The sequence below is a fragment of the Oenanthe melanoleuca genome, chromosome 1 (genome assembly GCF_029582105.1).
Source record: "Oenanthe melanoleuca isolate GR-GAL-2019-014 chromosome 1, OMel1.0, whole genome shotgun sequence".
In the NCBI taxonomy this organism is placed as follows: Eukaryota; Metazoa; Chordata; class Aves; order Passeriformes; family Muscicapidae; genus Oenanthe; species Oenanthe melanoleuca.
Genome location: NC_079333.1, coordinates 46,341,328 through 46,362,638, shown reverse-complemented (window position 1 = coordinate 46,362,638; position 21,311 = coordinate 46,341,328). Strand labels below are relative to the sequence as shown.

General features: G+C 41.8%; 1 protein-coding gene across 1 annotated transcript in view; it reads right to left on the bottom strand.

Annotated features, from left to right (window-relative positions):
* The window catches only part of MTUS2 (microtubule associated scaffold protein 2), a 224,655-nt gene that overhangs the window by 27,244 nt on the left and 176,100 nt on the right, over positions 1-21,311 (bottom strand). Inside the window, exon 8 of the mRNA XM_056502483.1 lies at positions 18,052-18,260. Coding sequence (XP_056358458.1) covers positions 18,052-18,260 — 209 coding nt within the window. The remainder of the gene's footprint in view (positions 1-18,051; positions 18,261-21,311) is intronic.

The window sequence follows — 21,311 nt, the reverse complement described above, 5'->3', positions numbered from 1 at the left end:
AAGAATTTAGGAGGGGTCTCTGTGGTGGCAACATGCTGACAGCTGCATTACTCTGTAGAGGACTTTGAGCACACACCTGAAGGCAGCAATGCCTCAGGAATTAAGGATATAGAAAGGGAAATGAACATAACTGAGACAGGAGCAAAACACTCAGCAAAGCAGACACATCAGAGGAGAGGACAGCCCCTACACCCAAATTCTATGAGAACTGGCACTTCAAATAGCAGGTTCAAAACAAGGTTTTCAAATTATTGATTCTTAATTTTAAACTGCTAGAGTCATCTGCCTGATTTCAGGCACGTAGCACTTGGATCAAATACTGAGAGGAATAATATTTTAAAAGCACTTTGTTAAGTACAACAGAGCACCAAAGGAAGATAGATCAACACCAGTGCAGACTGCTGCCTCTGTACACTGAAAGAATTGATAATTTTAGATAAGGTATTTAGATAGTTTTAGAAATTTTTAACATATAACTCCCACCTACTGGGACGAAGTGACCATGTGGTGCCAATCACAACGCTGATCACCAGGTTGGGAAAGATTGGGAGTTGCTGAAGAAGTGTTAAGTGAGGAGGAGGCCTTTGGGGGAAGAGGACAAGGAGTTGCAGTAAATGGAACTGTTGGGCTGAGTGGAGATAATGAACAGAGCTGTTCAAAGATAATCCTGGGGGGCAAGATATGTCATTCACTTTTGACCTTGGTCAAATACTAGTGAGTGCTAATGAGATGCTGGGATGCACTGTCCATCCAGGGGTGAGTTAAAACACCATGCTTGTCAAGCTGGATGCTATTTAGGGCTGTAGGAGTGGTCATGATAAGAAATACAGAATGCTGAGCAGTCCAAGGTCCCAATCACAGGGACAAATAACAGGAAATTCAAGTAAAAGGTGGAAACTCATCAGCTGGAAACAACAGCTTATCCAGTTGCTTATCCAGTCATGGGATGAATAAGAATGATGCCTACTGCACAGATCTGAATAAAGAAAATACCTTAGAAAAAATCTTAGGCTTTAGGAAACACTAAGAGGGAAGTTTAAATGTTTTAAGAACACAGAGAGATCTCACCTGAAACCTCACACAGCTCTTGTCCCCCGTGTTTGGGGGATAGCAGTTCTGAGGCAGGGAATATATAGCCCACACCACTGGAGGGGTGCCATGTAAATACACATCTGCTTCTTCTAAGAAAACAACAGTAAAGCTGAAAAATTACACCATTCTATAAATATAGAGGGAACACTAAGAGAGGCAGAAGTACTTAAAGGTCAAAAAATGTATTTACATAAGGATAAAAGGATGTGAACTTGGGCACACCTAAATCACACCTAAGAGATTCTGAAACAGTCCTCTGGTAGAAACAGGAAAATGTAATGGATTTCAAGCTGAAAATTGATCATTTTAGGGAAGAAATTATAGGATTTGGCAAGAGGAGGGTCTGGATTTGATGACCTGGAATGAACTTTGCTAGCCTTTCCCATCCATGCAATACTGCTTGTCTGTGCATTGTCACCAATGTATTGCTACAGATTTTGCTGATGGTCCACACCCAGAATGTGAATGTGCCTCTGCCAAAATGCTTTGCATGGAGCTCTGTCCCAACAGATCTGGCTCACATTCCCCTTCAAGGCAAAATGAAGAAGTCTGTGGGTAAGACAGAGATCAACATGGGCTGGGAAAATCTGAACTGTTAGCTAAAAAACCATTCTTCATAAAAGTTGTGGCTGTGTTTCATTACTGGAAAGAAAAAACACAGATTAATTCCACAGAGAAAGGTGTTCTTTATGTATAGGATTAACAACAAATACAAGAAGAAATCTGATAAAATTAGATTTTAAAACATAAAGGTAATTGCACAAAACAAGTGACTTAATGGGGTATGTTTTACAGTATTTATTGACTTCAGTGGAAATACAACGGAGTTCAGGGTAAGGCTTCTAGGTAATTAAAGGCCAAGGAGGACACCTACATGTTCCTAAATGTCCCAGAGGAGCAGCTTAGTCTATAAACAACTTACTCTAATGGTAAAGAGGCACCATGGGCAGCAATTTTTCCCTACAGTGACAGAATCAATGCTTTTTACCATAGCACACATAATACAATTCCTATTTATTATCCAAACAATTTCAATATTTTACATCTATCTGAACTAAACTGGGAGAAGTTTATATATATATATATATATATATATATATATATATATATATATATATATATATATATATATATATATATTTATAATTCACTATGGTCCCCAAACGGGGCACATGGTTCTATTTAGCTCCATAATGGTCTTTATGAATCATACACTCTGCTCTGTAGAGAATAAACAATAAATCATCAGAGTTATATATATATATAGTAACATCAATAAGATTTGGATTCCTAACTATTAGTATCTGATGTTTCCCTTTTTTTATGAAGGGAAAGATATAGTGCTTTCCCTAGATTTTCACTGGGCAAAGTGTGAAGATGGAGATCCATAGAGAAGGAAAAACAGAACTAAAGTCTTGGGAAAGCTCTGGGAGATAAAGGTATTAATGCAGTGCTATGTGTGTCCCAGAGCAGGAGAATCCTGAAGGGAACTGCATATTATTCATCCTTTATGAAACCCAGGAAAGGCTTGCTGAGGGGCACAGCATGTGAGGTATGTCAAACAAATATTTAATTTAATTCAAGAAGGTAACACTCTGAGAGCATGAGCAGCAAAAGGCAGTAGAGGAAACATGAAGGGATGCAAATTTGTTTGCAAGAGGACTGGCAGCTCTAGGAATAAGCTGATAGGGCAGTACCCAGTGGTTGTGGAAAGAAGCAAAAGAAGCAAGAGGAAAGCTGAAGGAAGCAGTGGTTAGTGGTGAGGACCAAGGAGGCAGCACCACAGGGATACAGAGAGATAATCAGGAAAGCTGAGGTGGGGTGTACCAAAAGTTCAAAAACTGCTTCACCTGCTAAAGAAACAAAAGTACAGATTCAAAAAAAGAGATGAAACTAAGGAGAAAGGAAGGATTGTTCTGCAGGTGGCATTTCAGAGGACAAAGGGATATGCAGTGGTGAGGGGAGACAAGGAACAGGAGACTGCAGGAATGAGGACAGTGAGCTGCAGAGGACCTGGTGCCTCAGCCCCCAGGGTGATGGATAAGCCAGGCTATCGGCAGCTGCATTGTCCTGGCATTCTCTGCAGTCAACAGCGGGAGGTGACAGTGACACCGACACTAAGCACCTGCAAAGGATGGAGAATGGCACCAGGAGAAGTCTGCTCATTCCCTGGGAGCAGCATCCTGTCTAAGGCACTGCAGAGGCAGAACAGGGCAATGCTGTTCCAGCAATGCATTTTGAACAGGAGGCTCAGAACATGATTGAGTGGCCTGCCAAAGGTGGGAGGGCAAGGCAAGGAGGGACATCCAGCACACTTTATGTGATTCTCTGCATGCACTCTCTTCAAACACTGTACAGTTTGTCTGACAGAACATGCAGATGCACTTTGTCAGAATTTTGATATCTACAAGAGGGAAGCTGAGTACACTGACAGAGCTGCAGACAAGTGGAGAAACTGAATCTATTTTTCAATAAGCCAAACATTGGCCTCAAAGACGGGAATTGACTTATTGTCTGTATTGTTAATTCTTCAATTCTGCAAGCTGCATAATTTGAGAACAGTCTCAATTAGTCCTAAATTCTCTTTCCAATTTCACTTTTTGAAATTACCAGTCACATTGTATTTCTGTGAATACTTGAAACCAATGAAGAGTGCTGCTGCCAAAGGAAGTGTTTTAATCTTCCCATTTCCTGTCATTTGTTTTGTCCCAGCTTCCTTCCTTATAGTCCCACAAGTGTTTGGGCACTGAATCAGATGGGGGTTAAAACTAAAGCAGGGATAAAGCAGTGAATTTGGGGAGAGTCAACTTTGTTAGCACAGGACCAACTTCCCCAGGACAAGGAATGGAATCCACACTCTGCCAGAATTAGCCAGGAGGAGAATCCTGTCACAAGCCCCTGAACCCTAATCTTGTCAAACTGAAAACTACAGTGGCCCAAGGAAATAAGAAAAGCAACTATATTCTCTATTACACTTGACTTTCCTTGGTGGTGCATTACAAGCTTTCCCTGACACAGCTCTCTCATAAGCAGCACAGTTCTCCACACTGCTCTTCAGACATACACACGTGGTTCATTATTTTCCAGGTTGGGGTTGTTATTTTTGTTCTTGCCTAACGTTAAACAATAATTCAGAAAATGTAATACAGTGATTTGGGGATTTCTGAAGCCATGAGCAGTCAGTAATGAGTTTCAGTGAGATGACTCAGCTAGAGCTGAAAGTCATGCCAGATGGCCCCAGAATGGCAATTTCCCTTGGATTTACAGTGAGGTTTCACATTTTGTGCATTACTCAGTACCATGAGGTTTTCCTCATGGAAATGGTCCTCAGGCAATTTATATGGAAGCAAACGTTTTTTTAATATAGTTTTTCAGCTATACAATTATGCTATTGTATATTTGGGTGAATAGAATGTTTACTCTAGAATTTAACAAATTAACACGGACTACATGCCCTCTGTTTCTCAAGTGAGAGAGCCCAGCCAGATGACTCCTTTTTAAATTCAGTTCTCATATAAAAAGAATGTGAGGATCTAAACAGAATTCCTTCAGAGTTTTGTTATTTCTGCTAGTGTAGCCTTCCATTTATTTTAGTGTCAGTAGTTTGCAAGGCCATGGATTAAAATTCATGAGAGAACAATGCTTTATTACCATGTTTTCTAGTTCTTGATGTTTGGAACAGTACAAAGTAAGCATTCCAAATGAACTAGCTCTCGCTGTCAGGGAATTTTTATTTCCTCATATCATTTATGTACCAAGATCACAAGGAAAAATGCATATTTTCACTGAACTCCTCACCTGTCCTCTGCCCAGGAATACATCCCCTGCAAGGCAATATCTAAATTCCAAACCTCTGAGTAGCTGCAAGCAGATGGTCTTTTTCTTAAATCAAGTTTGCAGAGAAATGTTCCCTTCTCCCAGCAAACAGGTAATCTCTCCTCCACTCTGGGCCAAAGCCAATGACAACTTCAAGCTGCTGTACTTTGAGGCCAAGCAGAGCAAGGCACAAGTGCTGACATTCTATGACAGCAATGTCAGTGGCAAAAAATTCCAGCAGCTTTACGTGGAGCAAGTTTCTCCTATTGGAAAGATTCTCAGTGCTCTGCTGGGAGGAACAGTACTAGTGAGAATTCAAACTATCAGTTGTGGGATTGGGAGGTTTTTACACCCACAGAAAACTTAGCTCAGATGATCTTTAGAACTCATTTTAGAAATGCATCATTTATACTAACTCCTCTGTAGTTAGAGCTGGTTTTAAGAAAGAACCACAACAAACAGTTCTCAAATCATTGTAATCACACTATCACTGTCTGAAGTCATGATGTGTGAGAAGTGATTGTAGGAAGCTGCAAGTGAATTAGATCTCAGGGGTGAGAGCAAGGCCAGAGAATTTCAGGAAAGGATGGCAAAAATGTCCTTGGAACACAATAATTACCATTTATATATATGTTTGAGTCATGGTCTGTCTAACCTAGATCCTGCATCAAGCCATGATTATTGCCAGAAAATTCAGAAGAAAGTGCAAGTAGCCCTGCTTTAGAGAGTGTGATGAAAAGCTGTTCTGCATGGAAAACTCATCTTAACATCTCTCTGAAAAAGGCTTCCAATCTAAATAGACATCTCCTCTCTAACATGTATTGCACCACCAAATATTAAATGCCCAGACACTATTGCTACCTACTGATCTTAGTAGATTTAAGGGCAAAGGACAAAGGGATGCTTCAATCAAATAGTATGATTTTTTTTTATCACAGGACATATTTTACACAGTTGCTGTTCTATAATTACATTTGATGAAAACATCCCCTCTATAAAGGCATCCATTGGCAAACTGCAGACATGAAGGTGTGGATCTGCTTTCTCTTCTAACAGTGGTTTCTTCTAACAACTGACTAGTCCTAAAAGTCTGTGCTTCCTTCATGTGTTGAAGCTACAAAACTTCTGCTAAAGTTTAGCAGTGGTTTCTGCTAAACTTTCCCCTGATTGGGGATAGCTCTTTCTGGTATACAGCAATACCTCCTTATTAGAATTCTTCTGTTCTGCAATCAAACCACTTTGCCCTTTTCCACAAAGAAATAAAGAGTTCTCTGCTGTCTCTCATGAAAAATGGATTTTTCCAGATCTCAGTGTTGCTTATTACTCTTCTATTTTTCCACCCCAATTTTTCATTGTCTTCTGAAGAGGAGTGAGCACCAGTGCTAAATGTCACATATCCAGTATCAGTCTCCCCAGTGCTGAATGTGCAGGTGTTGTCACTGCCTCCCTTCTACTGGCTGCATCTCTGCTCACTCACCCAAAGATCTTGACAGCTTTTCATAACACATGTTCACAGTAGGAGCTCACATTGCTTTTTGCTGACATCAGAAACTCTAATTACTCCTGGGGTTACTCCCTTCCAGCTGATGGCCAGACCACAGCTCCAGGCAGAGCTGGTTTCAGCCTGGCTTTGCTGCATCCATCACTCAAACCCAGTGCGTGGGAATGTCAGTGTGTTGGTTTTGTATGCTCAAAAGTGCAGGCAGCTTGCAGTCCACTCATCAAATATGTGGCTCTCCAGCTGCTAAAATCTCTAATCCACATGGACTGCAAAGGGAATAAGAAATTGTACTTGAAAAACTGAAGATCAAACCAGAACTTCACTTAGAAAGGAAGGGCTGCATTTCTGTCAGCATGTCTGTACAGGTTTTTGCAGATGTGGTACACAGTCTTGAAACACATGAAGTGAAATAGTTGTCATGGTCTATCTGTATTTTCAGGCCTTGCTTTGCACTGGAACAACCCCACATCTGCCAGGAATTTTGATCAGCAGGGAAAGTTCCACTACACTGCTGCAAAGTCCCTCTTGTGCGTCAGCTCAGAACGCGTCTGCTGATGGATCCACATAGAGGACTTGTGATATTTACACTGCCACCCCCTGGGACTGTGACAGTAACTTTGGAGAGACAGGGAGTTACAGCAGCAGAGCACTCTAGCTTAGGAGTATGCAGTGGTGAGGGAACATAGTAAATAATCTGAAGTCTTTCTACAAATGACATTAAAAAATGCCTTTGGGGCAGGGGAAAGAAGACAGAACATTTTTTTTTTTTAAGTGCATCTAACACTCAGTAATTTCTAGTACTTAATTTCAGCTAAAGATTGGTAAAATTAAGTTTTACATGAAACAGAAGATATTCCAAGACTATGGGAAAGAAGTTCAAGCATTATAGTCATATGAATGGCACCTATGTAAATATATGGTACATACCCAACTGTTCCTTGTTTATTTCTAAATTAATTATTTTCATGTATTTAGCCATTGCTTTGAGTGTGTTATGCTCCTTTGTAATGTGTTTGTTTTTTAAAAATACCACTTAGCAAGAGGTGAAGGCAAAAAAAATCAGGCCAAATACCTGGCAACTTGTACCAAATCAGGAGGTGATTGATCTCTGTTCTTTACAGTCAGAGCAGAAAGAAACCCCAAAACCTTTTTCTTTTGCAACATGGATCCTACTGGAAATGTAGAGATACCTGGACAACATTCAGCCCCCTAAACATTTTCCTTTTACCTTCCAGGGCAGAATAGCTCTGTAACACCTATCAAGCATATCTTTCCCTAACCTAGGGAAAGTTATCTGTGTGTTGTCATTGCCTCTCCAGAGGGCTGGGAGCTTTGCCCATCAGGGACCTGCCTTGGTGCTTAACTCCTGCCTGGGTGCTAAGTGTGAGGCAGCTTAAAGCAGGCAGCTCAGCATTACACAAGTTTTTCCAAGAAGCTTCAGAAACCATTTCCAGAAATGCAGCCAACTTCAGCTGCTGAAGGGATCAGTATTTGACTGTCTTGTGGTCAGACCAATCCCCCAGGGTAAGATTCAGCCTGAGCAGGGTTCCTATGCCAGCCACAGGAAGAATCTCCCATGTGCCAGGTGATGCAATAATCCAGATGAAGGGGGAAAATAGCTTTCTTTACTCTGGGGGAAGCCAAGACCCTGCACAGGACTGAAGAGTCATGGGACCAAAAGGATCCCCCTGCAGCATGCAGCCAAGTGCCTGGGTACCAAAGCTCAGGAGTAGAAAGGCATCTCCAGCCTCAAATAAGGTCCAAATTCAGGCACCTCTTGGGTGATTGGTGGTGAAGCCCAGTATCCCCCAGCCAGCACACCACAGGTGCCAGGGCTTCTTGTTCAATCCATGTGCACCTACTCAATACATCCCTTGAGGAGAAGCATCCCTCTGGGTCTATTAAATGACTGTATTGTACTAAGCAATTAAAAAAACCAACAAAACAAAACAAGGGAGAAATACAGCTAATTTTTCCCCACAGATAAAAACAGAGTGTGGCAATAAGAATAGCTGTGGAGCCTGTCTGCCTCAGAAGCAGCCACAGCCCAGCAGTGCTGCTGAGGACACGTCCTGCTGCTCATTTCTGCAGCTGCCTGGAGCCATGTGCTGCACCATGGGAAACACCAACAAGGGCAGATGAGACAAACCTGTGTGGGATATAAAATATTCATCACAGCCATTTGGTGTAAATAAACACGAGCAGAGGGAGTATCCCTGTCTGCAGAAGGGAAACTACTCACTGTGCTTTCTCCTACAGCTCACAGAGCTGCATGCACACAACCACTGCTGCACCTCCTGCTGTATGTGGGCTGCTCTGACTTCTTCCCTATTTGTGTTGGGTTGATGTGGCCAGAAATGTGTATTCTGTCACCATCTGTTAAAGCTGGATGGGGCAGCAGTGATTCCTTATCTCCATGGCACACACTATCTGCTAATGGGCCATCTTTAAAACCAGGTGGGGCAATCATCTTTATCTTTTCCACAACCCATCCTCCCTCCAGGAAGATATCATCTGCTGCTGGCCCATTAAGTCCCACTGTATGACTGATAAAATTACATCATCCCTTTGGGAGATGCTGCAGCCAGGGGGAGGAACCAAGATTTTCCTACCTAGATAAAAAACTGAGATTTTGAACACCAAGATACCTTCTTTCCACTGGATCCCAGAGGAAAGCTGGACCTTCAGAGGAAAACTTCACCTTCTACAGGAGCACTGCTTCAGCTGAACAACATCTGTCATTGCAGGAGGACTGTAGTCACCATTTAATGGGACTGCTACCAACACCCTGACTGACTGATGGGGTGTCAGGTTGTATTCTGACTCTGTCAGGGTTGGGATTGTTCTTTGTAATACTGTATTTCTATTTTAATTTTCCTAGTAAAGAATTGTTATTCCTAATTCCCATATCTTTGCCTGAGAGCTGCTTAATTTCAAAATTATAATAATAATTTGGAGGGAGGGGGTTTACATTCTCCATTTCAAAGAGAAGCTCCTGCCTTTATTGGCAGACACCTGTCCTTCAAACCAGGACACTATTGCACTTGCAGGACATCTCCCTGTCCAGTCCCCATCCAGTGGTGGCTATCACCCTGCTGGTGATCCCAGACCCTCTGGTGCTCTAGCCCTACCCCCTACAGAGTCACTGGAAACACAGATCCTGTTCCCAGGGGATTCCTGAAAGCAGAACACGCAGCACAGTGTGCTTGTGTGCATGCAGGTGTGTGTATCCATCACACACTAACACGTGCTGACCTTCCCACATAAATCCCCCAAGAAACCAAATACATGGTAACCTCCAGACTCAGGCACTTTGACACACCAGTTTTAATCAGACTTTTGCCTATTTAGATGCTAAATGCTCCAGGATTGGGATGTCATCTTGTTTCAAGTCATCCTCAAAATGCCTAGCACTCGTTGGCATAATTGCAGAATAACAAAAACTGCAATGTCTTAATTTCTATTAAGAATGCCATATAGAGCTCAAATATTAACAAAGGGGAATACATTAAGTCAGCCAAATGCTTTCTGTTTTCAAGAAACCCAGTTCAATCCCATCATCTTTTTTTTTTCTTTGTTCTGTGTAATTTGATTAAACACAAGCTAATGCTAACTTAAACAGATTGTATTCCTCTGGTAAATAAAAAGATAAAAATTGAGTTTTTAAGTGGGGCTAGCCTTTATGTTATGTGATGGCTAAAACCCTAATATTGCTGCAATTAAAAAGCTGGCACATGGTTGGTTTGATGGATATTTAGCATTGCCAGATCTTTGTTATGGATAATAAATTGTTCCTCTTTTTAGGCTGTAGAGGTACTAAGGTCACTTGAAAGAGCTGAAGTTCTAGTGCACTGATCATTGTTGCCAGTATTATTATAATGCCTGCACAGGTCATTATTGGACATGTCTACATTAATGGAGCCATGCCACTTTGACCTGAGGGGGATGTAAAACCACCAAACAAAAGCATTGCTGCCAGAGGAGTGAAAATCCAAGCAGGGAAAAGGTAGGGAAGGCCATGGGTGTGTATGTGAGGGCAGGAGAGCTCCTGGGATGCTGCAATGGGCATCTCCAGGTGAGGCCTCAGCCACAGAATGAGTGATCAGGTGATGCTTGAGGTTTGCCACACAGGAAAGAAGGACCTGGATCTGCCCAGAGGGACAGGCTACTGAAAAGCAGCCACCAGCATGTAAATATGTGTCTTGTTACTCAGTGGTCACTGCTTCTTCTGGGGGGAACTCAACATTTGGCCTCTCTCTGGGCTCATTCCAACCTTCCTCAGACTTCTGTTCAAAAATTTCATCTTGAAATGACTTCTGAAGATTATTTGTGAGTTGAGGCATGGCCTCCCCCTTAACAGCAACTTTGAAGAGTGACTTTTGGTCTTGTCACAAATATTTTATGCACACAAATATGTGTGTAAAACAAGAGATGTGCTGAAAAGTTTGCACTTGAAGGGAGGCTCTGCTCTTTGACTCCCAAAGAGAGGATGGGATCCCTCTCACCTGGACAGGCTAGGTCTTGTTCACCCCACTGCTAATGAGAGTTATGGTTTCCTTATTTACTTCCTGAAAGGTACTTATACATTTTCACTTGTCAAATACTTCTGTTCTTGCATGGAAACAGAAAAATTCTTCTGTTTCTGGTGTGATTAATACTTTCATATCTGAACCTTGCACCTATTGATCTACACAGAATTGTAGAGCCTTTGTTCTGTTACATTCTTATCAGAGATCTTCTTAGAATGTCTCTGGGGAATAATCAATCAATCAAAAGAAAAAAAATCTCCAAAAAACAAAACACCAAAAAACAAACAACGATTGATCTGACTATATTGCCTCTTTGCTGTAGAGAGGAATTTAAAATGCTTGGAATTTAAAAGAGGTACACATTTCCATTGATTCCTTTGCTGAATTTGAAGAACAGCAAGAAAACACTGTGATTTGGGTTTTTCCTGTCCTCTGCATGGTGAGAGGCCACAGGAGCACTGGACCCTATTACTCATCACTGCTTTTCCACTTCCAACAACACCACTTCCAATGTGTTGCCAAATCCCTCAAGCCCAGACATATACCCAGCTTGGAGGCTGCCAGCATCACAAGAACCATTTCCCACTCTTAGGTGTTTTTTTCCTGTGAATGCAGTATAAAATCAAGGCTGTCAAAGTTACTTGCCTACACAGAGATCGATAAAACAAACAAAGGAGAAAATAAATTCACTTTTACCTGATGCTTGGCACACATCCTAAATACATTTCTCTTGAAGGACAACCTGTTAATAAAGAGGTCTTTAATTTTTAATGATCATTTAAAGCCTCTTCAAGAGAAGCATTAAAATGCCTGGGACTATTTATTTTTTATCTCAAAATTTAAAATATTTATGTGTAACTAACAAAATTCTTCTCCAGCCAAGGATACAAACATAGTCTAATTTGGTTGGTTGTTTGGTTGGTTTTTTTTTTTCAAAACAAGGCCATATAACTAAACCAATGCTTCCCAGGGAAGCATGATCTTCCACCTTCCTAAACTAAAATTTGCAATTTTGTCACAGCAGTGTCTCTAAGGAGGCCACTGAGGACACAGGGAGAAGCCAAGAGGTTCCCTACACCTTTTTCCTTCTGTTTTGCAGGACCTGAAGCAGAGCTGGCCGTGCTGTCTGGGGGCAGTGTAAGATCCAGGTACCCAAAGGATGAGAGATACTCAGCTGCTTTAACGTTTTTATTCCTGTAGCACTTTACCTACTCACTGCCTGACTCTTAGCATGTACAGCAAATAAGCAGAAGGTGATTGCCTTAATTTCACAAACCTCAGTCCATTCCTTGGGTAGACTGATCATGTGTGAGTGTCCTGCAGGTCCACTATAGAGCCTTCATTGTTTGCTAGTAAAGGAATACACCTCTGGATCCTTACTGCTCTGTTTTACCATAACAAATAGCCCCACACACCAAATCTTGTGCATTTCTCCTTAAAAAGCAATTTAGAAAGCTCTAAATGATGACAGAGCTTCTTTCTATTTTTTTACTCCCAAGTAAACAAAGTGTTTTGTTTTCCTTGCAATAAAATGTTTTTGATTCATAACCCTAAACTGTCAGTGTTTGATGAGAGCAAAGTGTATTTTTTTTTCAGGATACAGAATGAAAATATTGAGCTGCTCTGAATGCTCTGGTCTTCATCAGGAGCAATGAAAAGAATGAACTTGCTCAATACAGGACACGTAGCCTAACTGTAATAGTGAGGAGGGAGGAGTGGCACTTTTCTAATGACTATTCTTGGGCCAAATTCAAACATATTTTGCAAATGCTGGGAAAGCATTACCCCTGAAAGCCAGAAGGTCAATCTTTCTGATGAGTGCTGGTTTCTTACCACTCTGCCAGCACCAGGCATGAACAATAGATATATTTCTCTTGAACTTATTCTCTGGGACAGTTGTGAAAATGACCATTTTCAGCTTAGCTTGAGATAATCCCTTGAAATGTTAGCCCAAAACAATGTTTTGGAGGCAGTGGTGGGAAGTGCCAAACAACTTACAAATAGCATGCCCAACTGTGCCTCTAGCACCAGTGGTCATTAGCATCTGGCCAAGGATGTTACATGACACTGGGTGGCATATTGTCCATACACAGGACAGGAACATTCCTCTCAAAAAGACACACCAGCACACACCTGTCTGCTATTGGAATGAGGGAAAAGGTTTCCCTTGTCCATCCTAGATTCTGCAGGATATTCCATGTGTGTTCACTTCTCTGGAATACATGTATTGTATATCCATCAGATGTGCAGACACACCCTCTGGTTACTGGTGACATGCCTTGCTCTGTCCTGGTATATATAAAGTTCTGGGATGTCATCAAGTACTGCAGTGCTGTCCCAGCTCTTGTTCAGGGCATCTCTGTGGTTCCTCCATTCCCAGGTGGTCCAGATGCACTCTGTGCTGTGACCTGTCATGAGGAGTTTTCCCCATGATTAAACCATACCAGAGGCCATGCTGCAGGTGTGGAAACTCCTGCGGACTCAAGCAGAGTATGGGACAGACTACATGAGCAAAACCCTTTCCCTTACCTGTGTCTTGGGTTGCAATACAGGGTGTGGCCAGAAATGTGTATTCTGTCACCATCTGCTGAAGCTGGGTGGGGCAGTGACCCTTATCTCTGTAGCACACACTATCTGCTAATGGGCCATCTTTAAATCAGGTGGAGCAATCATCTTTATCTTTTCCACAACCCATCCTCCTTCCAGGAAGATATCATCTGCTGCTGGCCCATTCAGTCCCACTGCATGACTGATAAAATTACATCATCCCATTGGGAGATGCTGCAGCCAGGGGGAGGAACCAAGCCTTTCCTACCTAGATAAAAAACTGAGATTTTGGACACCAAGATACCTTCTTTCCACTGGATCCCAGAGGAAAGCTGGACCTTCAGAGGAAAACTTCACCTTCTACAGGAGCACTGCTTCAGCTGAACCACATCTGTCACTGCAGGGGGACTGTAGCCACCATTTAATGGGACTGCTACCAACACCCTGACTGACTGATGGGGTGTCAGGTTGTATTCTGACTCTGTCAGTGTTTTGGGATTGTTCTTTGTAATACTGTATTTCTATTTTCATTTTCCTAGTAAAGAACCGTTGTTCCTAATTCCCATATCTTTGCCTGAGAGCCCCTTAATTTCAAAATTATAATAATTTGGAGGGAGGGGGTTTACATTCTCCATTTCAAAGAGAAACTTCTTCCTTTATTGGCAGACATCTGTCCTTCAAACCAGGACAACCTGCTCCCACCCTTGAGGTCTGCAGCCCAGAAAGGATCCCTTCTCCTCACATGAGCTGTAGCTCTGAGGTCCTCCTCTGACATTCCAGAGGCAGAACTTGGACTCCACTTTCTGCCTGCTAGGGCAGGCTGTGTTGTAGAGAGCCATTAGCCAAGTTTCAGCACCTCAGTGCAGTCTGGACACCACACCCCTCAACACAAACCCTTCTGTGAGTGTACTAGAGACATGACAGTGGAGCTTTCCCCTCCCTTTTTATGTCTGGAAAGATTTTCTGTCCCGGATTGGTCATTGTGGGTTGCTCTCCTTTAGATGGCACTGTTACCACTTCCAAGAGACATCACTGCTGGCCACTGCTGAACAGGGCTGAAACTGGGCCAGCACTGCCACTATCACTGGGTCAACAAGCCAGAGCAGGTCTGGAGTGATCCTGGCCAGGGCTCTGGAAACATTTGCTCTGAAAAGCCTTCCTGGTATCACTCCAGCTCCCGTCAGTCAGCTGTTCACTTTGGAATGCCAGCACAGCACAAGGGCTGTATTGGCAAGATGAACATCTGACACCATTAAGGACAAGCTTAATCTGCTCCTCTTCAGAATTAATTCGAAGCAGTTCCAAAAGTCAAAAAGAGTCATTTGCATGTATTAGTCTTAAGCTAATACATCTACTAATTAAATAATAACTAAAAGCTAAGCTCTGCATAGGCATTGCAATCATTGCTTTTCATGCTTATGTCAGAACCACTGCTTTAATATTTTTTATGTCTACTGCCTCAGTTATCACCTGCTTTGATTGCCAAGGCTTTTCCCAAGGATAGAAAATTGGTTTAAGTGGCATTTATTTAATGGGTCTGTATTAAATTTTGCTACATGTTGTGCACTTCTAGCTGCCAATTAAGAGAATCTTGCCAATTATGAGCATTTTCAGCTGAGGAAGAGAGATGATTTCAGGATATCATTCAGCAGTAGTCTGAAACAGTCAGAAAACAAATCCAAAATAATTAAAAGAAAATGGTCACATAATCTTAAAGCATTCAGAGAAACTGCTGGTGTGGTCCAACACTCTTTGTTACATACAACACTGTCTTTCCACACAGCTAAACATGTCTGTTGAACCACTTGCATTGGTACTTTCCCCAGCTTTGGAAAGAGAACAGAAACAGCATGACCAAGTCAAGAGAGCCACAGGCATGGGCAGAACTCCTACTTACATGCAAAACACTGGTCCTTGGGCTGGTTTTAAGACACAGTCCTATTCTCACTGCCTAGGATCACATTTTACAACAGAATTTAGGTCCAAATCTGAGAAAAATCTACGTTTTGAACATTATTTTGTTGTGATGTAAGGACAGAGAGACACAAATGACTATCAGCCCAAGAAATGACTATCAGCCCAAAAGAGACTCCTTAGTACCAAAATAGGATTGGGCCCTCTGCTAAACAGGAGTGGACAAATCAACCCCAAACTTCTCTGGAATAAGGCTGCACCTTTCTCTTGAATGAATGTTTTTTCTTTGCCAAACTGCAGTTCCACTCAGACCTCAACCATTTTGCCTGCAGGGTTCTCAGAAACAGAAACACCCAACTGTTATTATCTTTATAATGTGAAAAGTGGGTTTACTTTTTTTTCCCATTCTGCCCTAACTTAAAGCCAGCCAACTCAATTTTGCTCAAGCTTTCAGACAATAATGCCACCTCAGAAAATGTCTACAGATTGTGTTTTTGAATGACACTCAAAAACTTGTGAGCCTGTGTCTATGTTGCAAGACAAACGAATGCCCAGTTACACAACTGCTTGAGTAGTCCCAGATTGTCCCACTCTGTGTGGGCTCTCAACTTCAGCATTGAATTTAAGAGTGCAGCAGCCTTAGTGCTCCCTGGAAGTCTCAGATGAGACAGGCAAGTAACTCAAGCAGAAATTCAGGTCTTTGGTGCTTTAAATAGTCTTCATGAAGTGCTCACCTGCCTGCATGCACTAAAAAATGGAGCCTAAAGCAACCATACTCCTAAAGGAGGTACCACATCTGTTTCATGGAACTGAAACAAATCTACATCTAATCCTGCCCAGACCTGAAGGCACTTAAATTCTACAGGTGTGCTATTTTTTCACCTCCAGGCACTCAGAGGAGCATTACTGCAATCCCCAGCTGATAAATACAGAGGAGCTGGGAACATGAGGTGCAGCTATGCTTGGCCAGGACTTGGAGAGGATGCTATTAAATAAAGACACCTGAGTTGTTCAATTTAGGAGGCATTTTCAGGACAGAACCAACATGCATCAAAAGCAGGACAGTCATCTCAAAGCTCAGTTGCAGCAGCTGTTCTCACTTAAAACATACCCAGAGGAGATGAAGGAGATATGCCCAAGATTCCAGAGTTCCTTCAGCAAATTGTGAATGAGGCATGTGATGAAAAATTTCTCCCCAGTGGACAATGCACAGACAAAGCTGAGCTGACAATGCTCTGCCCTTTTTTATTTCCCTCTGATTTAAACAGGGATACTCCACAGCCAGCTCAAAAAAACCCCAAAAAACCCAAGCAAATAAAAAAACCCACCACCAAACTAAAAAAAAAAAAAACCAAGCAAAAAACAAAACCACAACACCCAAACACACCCAAAAGTGTTTAGAAATACCCAACAAGTCCTGAAATACAGAAATGTCAATTCTAAAAAAAAATAGAGGGGGAAGATCTCCTGGGAAGGTATTTAAAATATTTAGGACATTTAAAAAACTCCCTGTTTTTTCAGTTCAGTGAATCTTCCCTGGCAAGCTCAGCTCCTACTTAGGGAACAGTGTGAAGTGTGGTTATTTATTCAAAGGTAACCTTTCCCACTAATATAAAAACCCCCAAAACTAAATAAACTATTTCAGAATTTTTAAGACTGAATGAATTCAGGTTTTGTTTCCTTGCTTTTCTTTCTCTTGTTTAACATAGAAAATTTATTCTTGTCTCTTCCAAAAGTAGACAAACTGGCAATCAAGGGTATTATCCAAACCTTGGGTCCTACTGCTGGTGATTGTCTGCCTGTTTTACAGAGTAGCCAGGACACCAGCTTAACCTGGGATGTTATAAAATCCATGGGCATGGTGAGAACCAGTCTGGACCTCAGAGCCCAGCTACATTTCCTAAGTCATGAAACAGCTTTTGAAACAAGCAATACCATCAAGTCATTCATGGTTACTTCAGTTGTCTTAAAATTTATTCATTTTGACTTGAGTGAATAAGTAAGGTTCTCTAATTACCAGCAACATTTTCTTTATGTTCTCTACACCTGCTGTGTGTAATCTTCTGCATGCTGAGATGATGTTATCCTAACATCTTCAGGAATTGGCAGCTCTGTTACAGGGACACCCTGCCCGACTCATGGTGAGCAGGAAAAGCAGATAATTATTGAGGCAAATCAAATGGTTTCCTTCATCTAACAGCTTTAGTTGCTCACAAGTATCTCAGTATCTCTAGCAATCAGAGACTGGGGCTTCTAAGTTTCTGCATCTCCTTTACTCCTAAAAACCTCTGCTTGTGACAAATACTTCATTCAAAATTCTTCCTTTTCCAAGTTCCTGAACCGTTTTTTTCAAATATATGGCATCAAATTATTCACCCTATCAGACTGAATGACATCTACACTTTACACACAATTTCTTTGGCCACCCAGTCCCCAAGCTTGGTGACTTAACAGAGCTGCCAGATTTCCTTTGTCATTGCAGTTTTCTTTTCTGTAATTCTATGAAGTTTAAATTCCCTTCTCATAATAATCATTGTAAAGAAACTACATGCTTTGGTCCCAACTTTTCAGTGACTGTGGAATAAATTTGGGCAAGTGACAGGTGTAAAGGCAAAGAATCTTTCCAATGTAAGAAGCAGCCATTGCACTTACCTGCCTGAAAAAGTACTGTGTTGTTATAGCAAAGACATCAAAGCCACAGCTGGCCCTTTTAAGCTCCTCCTGGATATGGATTAATTGCCGGGATTGCTCATCACACTTCTCCTTCAGTTTCTGAATGAACTGCTTTTCAGCCTCTCGCCCCTCTCCTGGTTTGGGGGAGAATCCATTCTTTGGGGTGGCTGGCCTTTGCTTGGGATGTCCTTCGAAGGGGAGAAGAAAAGACCATTTAAATCACTTAGTTTACATACACACATACACACACAGACTTTATGTGTTCCTATGGCCTTTGGGACTCATCCCTACAAAAGAAATAAAGGTCTAAAGGTCTATAGCACCCACAAAGAACTTTAAATATTAAAAAACAAGTGCACAGTGAAATATGTTTCTTTAGGGGCCAAAGCTCAAAGCTTTTTAACAGTCATTTCACCTCAGGCTCTGAGGCTGAAAGTCTTCTATAAATTGAGGAGAGCTGTTCTAAGAGTGTATCACTGAGAACTGAGGTTGTTGGAGGAAGGAATCACCTCACTTCTGCTAGACATCTACAGGATCAGAGGTCTGCTTCTGTGATGCTGGACTCTCTTGAATGGCAGTGAGAGAAATGGGCACTTCCAGGTCAGGATTCACCTTATCTTACTGATGATGTGGAAAACAGCTAGATGACATTTTTACTCTACAAATGGTTTCTTTGTTCACCTGAATCCCCAGCTTGGTGATTTGACAAAGGTGCCAATTTTCCTTTGCCTTTCCAGATTTCATTTTGCCTCTACACAGGACAATGTGAGGTTGGAGTAGTCCTTCCCTGAATGCAAACATAGCATGGATTGCTTGCTATTGGGATATCACTGTTACCTTTTATCTACAATACTGCAGTCTACCTTGAGTGTTCCCCTTGCTCTCACCTTTACAATGTGTCTAAAACTGCAGCACTTAGCAGATGTGTACTCAAGTGCCACCAAGTGCCACACAATGCACAAGTGTTACATCACTGGCTCTGCTCCCTCAGCATCACTGACCACACCACAATCACTATGTGGTTTGCCTGCAGAAATGGGCCCAGACAGACTCTGCCTCCTCTGATGTGCTCCAAGCTGGCTTGAAGCAAGCCTGATGCTGTACAAAGATGTGAAAGCACTAGTGTGGCTTGGGTTTAGGGTATCAGCCCAAATACGTGGTCATATTCATATCAATGGCAGCAAAACTAAAGCTTACTCATGATAAGCCACTTCAGGGCAGTGAGGCTTTTGTCCTAAGTTCACATCCTGCTTGAGTCAAATATCCATTTCTGTGGATATAACCAGTTATGAGGATGAAGCAAGAAAGGGCAGTGTTCTGGTAACTCAAGCCACTGCTTGGAAAATCTGTTCTGTCTTTACCTTCTCTGCTTTCTGAGAACTCCCCTCTGCAAACACTTATGGACAGCTGGGCATCACCTTTGCACAGCTTAGTAATTTTTCTTTTTGTTGTCCTCAGTCTTTTTTGCTACCCCTCAGTTGATGTTCTTTAGCTCATTCCTGAATACTGGCCAGGAACCTCCAGTCTTCAACAGATCCTCCCATTATTTGTCAAGCCAAAGTCAGTAAGAAGGTGGGAGAAAATATGAGTCAGACACCTTTGTCCCATGTGTTACTAGAGATGGTGGTCATGGGTCTGGAACATTTCTGTGTTAGAAGAAAAGGTTGTGTGTGTAAGAATATGAAAAAAAGAGGATAGTTTGTAGTTTTATAGTCTTGTAGTATGCAGTCCCGGAAAAACAATACAGAAACCATGTCTACAACCAGTCTCCAGAAATCAGTGTAAGAGGGGACAGTCTTCTGCCATGAATACTACCTATCCCTTTCCTAAAAAGCCAAAGAATCCTTCCACACAGACTCTGATAGTATGAATCTGAGCCAATTTGTAAAGTAGAGCATTACAAATTCCAGAGGTAATGTTTTCACATGTGCTTTAGGTCTTTTAGATCTTTAAGGCTGTGGTGGGGGTGTGCAAATAGATCCTAAGGGCAGTTTTACCAGATCAGGCAGGGAGCAGTATGGCTTCCCAGAGCAATACCCTAGGAGCACATTCCTACTTTTTCAGATTCCCAGCTTGTGTGGAGCTATTGGGAGCACATCCTCTCTTGCTCAGCTACATCCTGACTGCAGGCTAAGCTTACAGGGAGCCAGCTTCAGCAGAGATGCTTCCTCATGTCTCCAAGCACTTCGTGGTGCAACTACAAAGAGCCTCGAGTGCAAAAATCCCTTTGAAACTCTTTGTGTCCATGACTTGAATTTGTGACAAAGAATGCCATGTTCTGCAGCATCAAAACTAATGCCATGTTGGTGGAAGACCTAAATAACATAGCATTTTTTGTCATTAAGAGAGTTCAAACAGCACAGCAATTGCCCTCCTATCCATTTTTATGCCACTTAAAGCCTGCCAACCTTTTTGTGCAGTAATAAGAAAATACAGACTCTTCTATTTATGTCAAGAGGCTCTTAACTGTACAGTAGGTAATACCACAAAATAAGAAATTAATAAAAGCAAAAGTTATAAATATCTTTCTTTTTAGTATAAAAATCTTGGGTTGTTTAAGGAAGATGATGATGCTACAACAGAAGGCTTAGGGAGAAGTGCAGGGGAAAGCCCTTGAAATCAGCTCAGTTTTAATTGAAACAGAAACCCATCAGGTTACTTAGTCTTATATATTTCTATCCTTCTTGTTCACTGGAAGATTTGAAGTGCACATCTCTGTGTTGTCCTTGTCAGTATTATAAGCTGTCCTTGTAAATTAAACAGTGCTATTCTCCTCAGGGATAAATCTGAATTTCTCGCTTCATTTGGGTCTGAAAGGCAGCTTACTAAGCTTATTCTGCCATTGATGTCTCTCTTCTGTTACTCTGCACAAAACAGGGTATATATTAATGATCCTCAATGTCCTTTTTGCTGGTGGTGGGACCAGAGGGGCAGACCCAGAGTATGCTGAAATCACTGAACCCCTTTGATCCGCTTCAAAACTCCTGAGTCTTTTTTATCTGCGTGAGTGTTTGAACTAAGGAGACATAACAAGTATATACTCATAATTAACACTGTGTCCATGAGAATTTATATGGGGAATGCAATTTATTTGCCTTTTAACTGTCCAATTTCCAACATTTTGGTAAGGAAAGTGAGCAAATTACTTAGAGACAATTGATGTCAAGCATTCTGTAGAGTGACAGATGCCAGAAGCAGTTGGCACCATTCTAAAATGGAGTGGAAGGAGAGCACTTGCA